At 35.9% G+C, this 10,190-nt stretch overlaps 1 protein-coding gene across 2 annotated transcripts; it reads right to left on the reverse strand.

Moving 5' to 3' along the window:
- Nucleotides 1-367: 367 nt before the first annotated feature.
- Nucleotides 368-4,256, reverse strand: LOC112801666 (squamosa promoter-binding-like protein 6). Of its 2 annotated transcripts, XM_025844539.3 has the most exons (4): nt 4,096-4,256; nt 2,752-3,450; nt 2,381-2,517; nt 368-995 (listed from the first exon to the last, which is right to left on the reverse strand). In XM_025844539.3, the coding sequence occupies exons 2-4, from the start codon at nt 3,405-3,407 to the stop codon at nt 442-444; spliced, it is 1,347 nt and encodes a 448-aa protein (XP_025700324.1). In that variant the 5' UTR covers nt 3,408-3,450; nt 4,096-4,256; the 3' UTR covers nt 368-441. The 2 variants fall into 2 exon arrangements, with proteins under 2 accessions (XP_025700324.1, XP_029154219.1); XM_029298386.2 differs by lacking the exon at nt 4,096-4,256 and having other exon boundaries at nt 2,752-4,091.
- Between the last annotated feature and the right edge of the window lie 5,934 nt (nt 4,257-10,190).

A 10,190-nucleotide genomic window follows, 5' to 3' on the forward strand; every position in this document is an offset into this window, starting at 1 on the left:
ATATCTTTTATTGTGTATTTTTACTTTTTCAAAAATATTAAAATAAAACAGATAAACCAAACATGCCCTAGGGTTGATAATTATTTGAAAGTTTCTTGTGGAACATAATCTGGCTTAGTGGCATATTGCATGAAATGAAATGAAAAGCCTAAGACTACAAAAACATAATGTTAATAATATTCATTTAAAACTCATTTTGCTCCCACGCCAACCATTTGATGGAAGTTCACTAAACAATAATCGGAAACAATTCAATTCCTACCACAGTAATCAATGTGAAATCTATTAACATGGTTAGCTAAAATATCTGCAACATCTACCTATCACTTTCTAAAATTTAAACTATGACATTAGTGCATCAATTCAATGAGAAAAAAGGGCCATGAAAACACTCAATAAATTGGATTATGTTAATAACACTTGAGGGTTAAAAGAAGCCTTTTACAATGCTGGGAAACAAGAGTTCTCATTTTCCCACTTTACCAAAACAGAATTTCTCTTCTGCTCTACCCTTTCAAGATTGGATGATAACTGGAATAAGTCCACAGTGGATCCATGTTCCAAGGGCGAACAAATGTCATCACTACTGGCTCGATGATCAGGGTGGCCGGCATCAGAAAGCATTGCCGATTCACTCTTGATAAATTCTTTATGGTTCATCTCGCACGGAAAGGACTCGTCCACAACGTATTTACCCTCATTGCTTATATCCAAAGGCATTTCAGAGATGCTGTGAAAACTAAAGGAGCTGGCTAAAGGATTTTCTTCTGAGGGGCGCGATGGAATCTGTGACTGAGCTGACAGAAGAGAGAGAGCACGGCTAGATAACTCCTGACCATGCGCGACCGGTGCTGCGAATTGAGGGCTGAAAATAAACTCCTCTTCTAATTTGACATTGCCATTCTGAGAGATTTTATCATACTTGCCACTTCGAAATATGTCTGGAAATGAAAATTGTGGCCTCTTTTGTAAGGAAGACTCCATATATCTTGCACCTGCAAACACATTTGGCGTAAAGAGAACCAAGTTGTTAGACTCTTTTCGTCAGAAAACAAAGATCTCAGAGCGATTTTTCCAATTATCCTCTTAAAAGCTAGTCGACAAGAGTAAAAATTATGCACAGATATTATATAATATATCTTAACTACAGCATCTTCAATCCTTAATCCCTTGTTTAGTAAAACATTTATTAATCTTTATTTTACCATTCTTGAAACTATGAATTGAACTAATCTTTAAAATACTAGAGGAAATGCAAAACACATAATTGCATAACTAAAAAAATCACACACACTTGTTAAGTGGTCCACATCATTCACCGGGACCACGGTAACTAAGAGGATAGAGAGATAACATATTTTAAAGAATCTATAAGTGCTTCTTTTGTCTGATATATTTTATAAAAGAAACAAAAGAAACTAAAATAAAATAAAGATTTGAAAACCGAAATGCCGTCTTTTCTAAAACGAAGGGACTTTAAATTTAGTTCATGACAGGAATTGTATCATTTTGAAAATTGCTTTGATGTTGCCAAAACTTCATTGGGCAGGGAGCATAAAAGAATGAATGCAGCCAATTCAATCACCTTATGCCAGAGTTGACTCAAATTTCTTATAGTTTTGGCACGACACATTTCACTATCTTATGGAGATGACTTCATTGTCATTACAGAATATTTCATTAAAAAATTACAGAATAAATTATCACACATATATGATCAAACATATATTATCAATTTAGTGATGTAAGATTTGACAAATGACATAACTTATAGTGATAAAAATGCATGATATTATAGTATATGCCCAAAGACACCTAACATAAAATGCCAAAACTGATTTATACTTGTACCCTGAGGATCTGGGAAAGAGATTTTTACGCTTGTAGACAAATATAATAACCATAAACAAAAGTGCATGGACGAACATAACTAAATAAGCAAAAGAGTAAATGACAAAATACAGCAGTTTTCAAATTGATTTTTAACTAACTAAGAATAAATTAAATCTTTGTTATATAGGAAGTCCTTCTCTATGTATAGGTATAGGTATACACGTAGTTGTACCTTCAAATCTTAAGCAATATGGTTACAATTTATGAATACCTTCTGATGTAGAAAGTTTGTAATTGTGAACTATAATGGAAAAATTCAACCATGCTACGAGTATACTAAAACTCAACCACCAAATCAGTTATCTATACAGAATACATGTTGACCAGCACATGTATTTAGACACAAACACATGAAGAAAGCAAGACATCCTATATGCGTATCAGCGTATCTAATCTAGTGTGCTAACTTCCCAAGATTGCACTCATAAGGGCTGAGATATGGTGTGGCAAAACATATTCTGTTAATATTCTGTTAGGATTTTATTACCTTGATGCGAATGAAGTATCTTATGCTGTTTACTAGTCATATAATCAAACTGAGGTTTCCTTCGCCGTTCATTGTGTCCTGCTAGACGCCTGCGACAGCTGCGCTTACCATCATCAAACTCAGCTAACAATTGGAACCTAATATAAGAACGAAAACAAGTTTGATTCAATCAATAGAAAATGATCAAAGTTCAATCTGCAAAAACTAAACTCAAAACCAAGATATTTCAACTGAAAGGCATTAGGCAGTTCATCTATGACAAATAATGTACAATTATTTATCACAACTTAATTAATTACTTATTTTTCAATTTCTATATTAATTTGACTAGGTTCATTGTAGGGAAATAAAGGAATCCAAAATTTACTGACCTGCTGCATTGCTGACAAAATCTCTGTTCAATACCGTTAACAATAACTTTAGCTGTCTTGGAATGAACATCACAAACCTTGTGCCTTTTGTGGTAATCTTTTGAGGAACTAAGATCCATGTTACAACCATAAACTTGACATACAGGAGTCTGATTCGGCGAGCATGAAGTGCGAGCTCTCTTTGCCAGTGTGGTCGGACTTGGTTGTTGCATTGGTATTAAAGTGAACCCTTCATTTCCAACTTTATCATTGCTTGCAGCTTGACAATCTGCTATTCTCCCTAGCTTCAGATCGATCAATGACGTATCTTGAGCCTTCAATTCACCTAAAGAACTCAAATGCTTTGACTCGGATTCTTCTTCCCCAAGAGAAGAATCCAAGTCAATAACTTGAGCAGAGGTATTCCCTCTTCTACTCAAATTACTATCTAGCTCGAAGGGCTTTCGGAACAAATCCGGGAACCCCAAGTCTACGAATTCCATGCTCCTAACTACCTCTCTTTCCGAATTGAAACCGCCTCTCTCGAAGTTACAAGAGGCTTTGTTGTCCCATTCAGTCATTGCCTTTCTACTTCTCACAAAAGCATCAAGTGAAAAATCCATTTCATCAGAAAACAAATATCCTTTCTCATCAGGAACATAACTCCAAGGTTCCATTATTGAATTGAAGTTGTAGAAGCTATGGAATATTGAAGAAATCCTACTCCACAACACAAATAAAAATAAATTATTCCTTTGCTTAAATCAAAGTGTATATTGAATTATTGACAGCAAAATCAGGCATAAACAGAAAGTTAATATACTAAATGAACAATAGGGAAAGAAGAAAAGCATCAAGCACAAGGAAAATAATGAAAGTAGTAATAACAATTTTCCTGATACAAATGCGTAAACAAGAACTTTAACCCCATAAGAGAAAAAAAAACTCAGATCCCACTTTCTTAATTAAACGATGCCAAAAACAGCATCCAAAAATCACAAGCTTTTCGAACTGTGCCAAGGAACCACGAAGATTGAAACCCAGATTATAGGAGTAGAATCATGTCTTTCAAGTTCAAAGCCTTATCGCATTAATGAAAGGATAAAAATGCTGGAAGCTAAAACCGTTCAGCTGAATAAGAAAGAAAGAAAGAAAGAAAGGAAGGAAGAAAGGAAGAAAAACCAGAAAATAAGTAGAATTAAATGAAAAAAATAATGTTCCCATGAAAGAAGCAGGCATAAAGGAATATATCACTAAATTCAATATGCTATGCTAGGATTCTATATGTTCGATCAATACAGTTTCATTGAAAGGAAACCAAACAGCAAAAACATTAAAAATTAAAAAAGCTATCTTTGAAGTAACCTGAGAGATGGGGTGGCACCCTGTGAGTGGTTTTGGGCACAGCAGAGAGAGAGAGAGTTATTTTTTGCTTTTGGGGTTCGGAATAGTGAGTGGAAACGCTGAAGAAGTGGAGGGAGTAGCGTGAGTCAACATGATTTCTTCTACCAAATGCGACAAAGGCATTGTCGTTGAATGTTAAGGGTCTCTTTTAGTAGCATTTGAGACACCAATTGACACTTCATAGAATTTTTTATTTAAATAAATTTAAAATTGTATTTTATTTACTGAAATGAATAATTTTAAAAATTATTATGAAAATACGTAGGATGGTTTCTCTCGTTTACAGTATAAATGAGATAAGTTTACACGTATCTCGTATACACTTTAAACGAAATAAGAGAATGCGAGTAGTACGTGTATATCTCGTTTACAGTGTAAATAAGATATATGTAAACTTAGCTTGTTTACACTATAAACGAGATATGTGGTAAATTATAATGTTTACGGTATAAACGAGATATTGTAAGACAAATTTTCAATAGTTATAAAAAGATATGCAACCCTTAGCATTCTCCACACTCATTTTTTATATCTTTTTGTCCTCCGTTTTTCTTCCAAAAAATAGGAAAAAATGTCCAGTAGTAGCAGATATATAGTTGTCTGTGTGTATCTCAATTGTCATATGAGAAACAGTGATAATGTGGTAATATTTGAGTGTGATAATTCGTTACTGTTACGCACTCGGCGAGTAAGTTCCTTATCAGAGTTGAAGAGTCTGATATTGAGTAACCTTGGTGGTGTAAGGAGAAAAGAGATTGAAAGGGTAGGGTAGAGGTTGCTAGCACCATTGGAAAACAGAAGTTTTCAGTTTCGTCTGTTTCGGCTCCAGGGCGATGAACATGTGCACCTCATGTTTGACATCCATGGGAGAATCATGTCAAAACAAGTGATGGAGCTTTCCGCCGAGGTTGGTGATGTTGGTGGCGGTGGATCCGTCTACTTGACCATTGTGCAGAATGACCTACCTCTCGCACCACCCCCAATTCATGTTGCTAGTCCAGTGGAAGACATGGACGTAGATGATGAAGACTCCGACGAAGAGTATGTTGTGAATAGCAATGAGAGTGGTTCTTCTGAAGATGATGAGGAGGAGGAGTTCGTACCAGAGACGCCGCGGAGGCAGTGGTGCACTATGTTTTGCCTCCCCTTCCCCCTCCCCCCTGATTCTGGCACTATTAGATGTACCAAGTCACTATCATGCATTGGATCTGGATGCGATGCATGAAAAATCTCCGTTTTCCAACACTGAAAAAGATTATTACAACCTAGACTATGGTATGGAATTTGGGGTCAGCCACAGATTCAAAATCAGAGATGTAGGGATGTAGGGTGTGAAGAACTATAACGTTCACAGAAGTACTGAGTATCGAGTGGTCGAATCGAATCGATTAAAGTACATGTGCACTGCTGCCAAGCTGCAACTGGATGTCCATGGAGTTTCTGTGTAGCCACCCGACAGAACATCAGATACTGGTGAGGTCAAGTTTAATTGTTGCATATTTACTAATTGATTATTGTTATATTTGGTGTAGCTTTTAACCATGAATGTTTTTTTTCGTTAGGGAGGTCCGGAGGGTTAGTGGAGTGTATACGTGTTTAGCACCCACCATATCCCAAGACCATCAACAGTTGAACAGCAGCCTCATCTGCAATGTCATCCTGTCGTTGATACAGTCCAACCCATCCGTTAGCATCCCTGTCCTACAGGGTGCAGTTCGGCAAAATCTATCAGTCCAAACCCTCGTATAGAAAAGTTTGGATGGCGAAGCAAAAGGCGATTATGCAAATATCCAGGGATTGGGAGGAGTCATACAATAAGGTGTCGAAGCTGCTACAAGCACTACAGAGTTGTTGTCCCAGATCAATATGTGACTTCAGGGCCTTACCCTACTATGATGAGCACCTTATGGTCCGCAACTATTGATGGGCGAAAATCGAATTCCGCACAACTAACTGGCAAGTGTATCGGGTCGTATCAAGTAGTAAAACTCACAAAAGTAAGGTCAATCCCACAGGGATTGATGGATCAAGAAATTTTAGTTGGTTGATGAGTCTAGTCAAGCTAACAGTTGGTGATTTGAGTGAAAATTGATTAAAAGAAAGTAAATTGCAAGAAATGAAAGTGCTGAAAGTAAATTGGCAGAAACTTAAATGGCAAGAAAAGTAAATTGCTGAAACTTAAAGAGCAAGAAACTAAAAGAGCTGAAACTTAAATTGCAAGAAATGTAAATAACTGAATCTTAAAGTGCAAGAAATTTAATTGCAGAATCTAAATTGCAATGAAAATTAAATTGCATGAATATTAAAGGGAATTGGGTGCAGGGGATCAAAACAGCAGTAACAGATTAAAGTAAATTCAAAGAGATCTAAATTGAATAAATTCAAAGAAAATTATTCAACAGGGATTGGAGATATCATAATCCATCTTGAATCAATTGATTCTCAACTTCTTTCTCAATCATATGAGTATATCTATGACGGATTGAAATTTATTGGATCCCAATTCCTTGGAAATCCAATCTCTCTAATCACAATCAATCTTGCCAATTTCTTGATCTAATTGTCATGAGATGAGTTAGAGCATATTCTCTTATCCATAAGCCACACAAGTTCTCAAAACCTCAATTCCTCCCGAATGGTGTTGGTTAGGAGAATTGTGAAGGATATAGCTCCAATTCTAATGTAGGTGATTTCCCTTTCGAGGCTCACACCCACATTCAGTTGAATTAAACCCCCTTCCAGAGTGAATAATTCACAATCAAAATAAAAGATATCCTATAGCTACCCAAGCGGATTGAGAAGAAGAAGAATTTCATTGATTCATTGTGATTACAATAGAGCTCCTCCCCCTAATGAATTTGGAGTTTAGTTCATCATTGCACAAGTAAAAATAAAGAAAGTGCAGAAAAAAGATACAAAGAAAATTGAGTGCAGAGTTTCCCAATTGGGATCCTGACTCTCTAGCTTTTCAGATCTGCTAGCCTTTCTTCCTAAATCAAATTCTTCTCTATTTATACACTTTTCAATTCAGTCTTCAAATCCTTGGATTGGGCTTTTTGGCCTTTGTTGAAGCAAGCTAGAATGGGTCTCAGTGATATTGAAGAGGGGCAATTGGCAATTCATGTTTTTTATCTGCATGGGTGCTCAATTTCACTAAAGCTGATGTCAACGTTGGTGCTCAACGTTTTCCAAAAAACATTGAGTCAAACATTTGGCTTGAAAAAAGATTTTGAAAGGAATGAGCGTTGGTGCCAACGTTTGACTCAACATTGGTGCACCAACGTTTTTCAACCCACGCGTGCGCGTCTCCCACGCATACGTGTCAAACAGTGTTTTGCGCGTGTACATTGCTCACGCGTTTGTGTGATTGGCCAAAATTTGCATCCACGCGTACGCGTAACCCACGCGTACGCGTCGATGTGATTTTTCCAACTCCAATTTTTGGCTTCTTATCAAGAATGTTGGAGGCAGTGTTTGAGGCAACGTTGGACCTCCAACATTTGCTTAGTCACACGTACGCGTTGGTGCGGTATTTTATAACCCACACTACTAACCGACAAGTGCACCGGGTCGTACCAAGTAATACCTTACATAAGTAAGGGTCGATCCCACGAGGATTGATGGATTAAGCAACAATAGCGTTTGATAGGGTTAGTTAGACAAGCATAAAATGGTTTTGAGATATTCAAAGAGCATTAAACAGCAAATTTGGATTATTAAAGACAGACGAATAAATAAGTTGGGAATAATATAATGAGAAGATAGCTAAGGTTTCAGAGTTATCTATTTTTCCGGATTAACTTTTACTACTAATTAATTTAATCATGCAAGATTTAATTTCATGGCAAACTACATGTGACTAGGCCCTAATTCCTTAGACCTTCCTAGTCTCCTCTAAAATTCATTAACTGCCAATTCCTTGGTCAATTAATTCCAAATAGAGGGTGATGATCAATTTCTAGTTTATATGCCAAAAGAATCCTAATTATCCACAAATAAAGGGATTATATGTCACATATCCCGTTAAATACAAACAATTAAAAATTCAGTATAATATGTTTTCAAGATGTTGTTTAAGTAAAGAGCTTTTCCAAGTTTTACAAGAACTTAATTAGAACATGGGTCATACTTCCGTTCCACCCACATTCATAAAATAAAGAACAAAAATAATTATTAAAATATAAATCAAGACATGAATTAAATTAAAAAGATCAAACGAATCAATCCATGAAAATAGACAATGCTCCTAACCTTAACAATGGAGGATTAGTTGCTCATGGTTCAGAGAATAAAACTAAGGGTTCTGGTAAAAAAATGTATCTCCCTGTCTAAATGTACAAAGTTCCTATTTATTACTAATCCTAATTAATTTAAAAATCTAATTTCTAAAACTAAAAATTAAAAATAATATCTTTTCCTAAAAAAAATAAGATTTGAATTTAAATTTGAATTAATTAACAGATCATCAGTTGATGGGTGGAGACCACTTGATTTGTCTATCCTGCAGCTTTTAATATGTGTTTTCTGGGCTGGAAACTGGGTTAAAACAGCCCAGAATTCGCCCCCAGCGTCATTTGTATTTTTGCCGATCACGTATGTGACGCGTCAGCGTCGTCCACACATTCGCGTCATTTGTGCATATTCCAGTCCACGCGTTCACATCAGGAACGCGATCGCATTATTGCGATTTCTCCATTCCGCGCGGTCGCGTGAGCCATGCGTCCATGTCGGTCTTCGCTGGTCATCTCTTTGGTTTCTTCTTTTTCTCTGCAGAAACTTCATCAAATCCCTCCGAATGCTACTTAAAATAAATAAAATTGTACAAAACTCAAAATAGCATCCATAGTGGCTAAAATATAATTAATTCTTAATTAAACTCAACAAATTAGATGCAAATTCACTAGGAAAAGATAGATAAGATGCTCACGTGTCACAACACCAAACTTAAACTGTTGCTTGTCCTCAAGCAACCAAAACAAATATAGGCTTGGGATGTGAATTTGCATGAGAATGAGAGTTCGATTAAGCTCATGTCTCTTTTTATAGTGGGGTTTATAACTGTAATTCTGAATAGGTTTGGCATCTCACTCTCCTTTAAATCAGAAGAATGTTAATATCATTCGGAATTAGAATCTGGATAATATTATGAATTCTCTGATCTTTACATTTCAGTTTAATCCTTGAACACAGCAACATTTACTTTAATTTATTTTTCTTTGGTGCTTTACACCTTGAGCCTAGCCGTGACCTTAAATGTTTTGTTTCAAGAGTTACTTGACACAGAAACACCACAAGCACTTAACTGGGGAACTCCCTTTGAGTCCTGATTTTTCTTTCAGTTACTCCCAGACAGTGGTGCTCAAAGCCTTTGACATACTCTGTTAAATGCACTTGGTCTCGACTTAAGTGTTCTATCTCAAGGATTACTTGACACAATCACACCACAAGCATGTGACTAGGGAAACAACTCTTTGAGATTTTAATCATGTCTGACCTCCCTAGTCATTGATGCTCAGAGCCTTGGACCTTGCTTTTATTATTATTTATTTATTTATTATTAATTTTTTCTTTCTTTTGCTGTTTCTTTTGCTTCAAGGATTAAATTTTTGTGTATTTCAGAGAAGTCATAATAATTCTCTAAATTTCTATTCCTTATACATCAACATCCCTTGATTCAAATTCAAATATGCACTGTTCAGATCATGCATCCAAAAATTACAGAAAATACCACCACATTTAAGTAAATAAGACTATTCTTAAGATTAACTCAATTTCTCATGCAATACATCACTTCTTTTTCTTTTCTTTTCAGTTCAAGTTCAGTGAGTGGTACATGAAACATCTTTTCAACATAAAAAAAAGAAAACTAAACTAGTCCTAAGATTCTAACTAATAAAGGATCATGCAACAAACAAAGCAAAATAGTAGAAAGTCGGAACATAACATAGAAAAAGAGGGGGGAATAAAAGATGAAAGGAACTCAACCACCTTAGTTATCCTAGCCGTCACTTTATTTTTCAGGTTGTGTTCCTCAGTGAAGATGATTCGCTTCCCTT

This window comes from Arachis hypogaea, chromosome 5, assembly GCF_003086295.3.
Source record: "Arachis hypogaea cultivar Tifrunner chromosome 5, arahy.Tifrunner.gnm2.J5K5, whole genome shotgun sequence".
NCBI classification, from domain to species: Eukaryota; Viridiplantae; Streptophyta; class Magnoliopsida; order Fabales; family Fabaceae; genus Arachis; species Arachis hypogaea.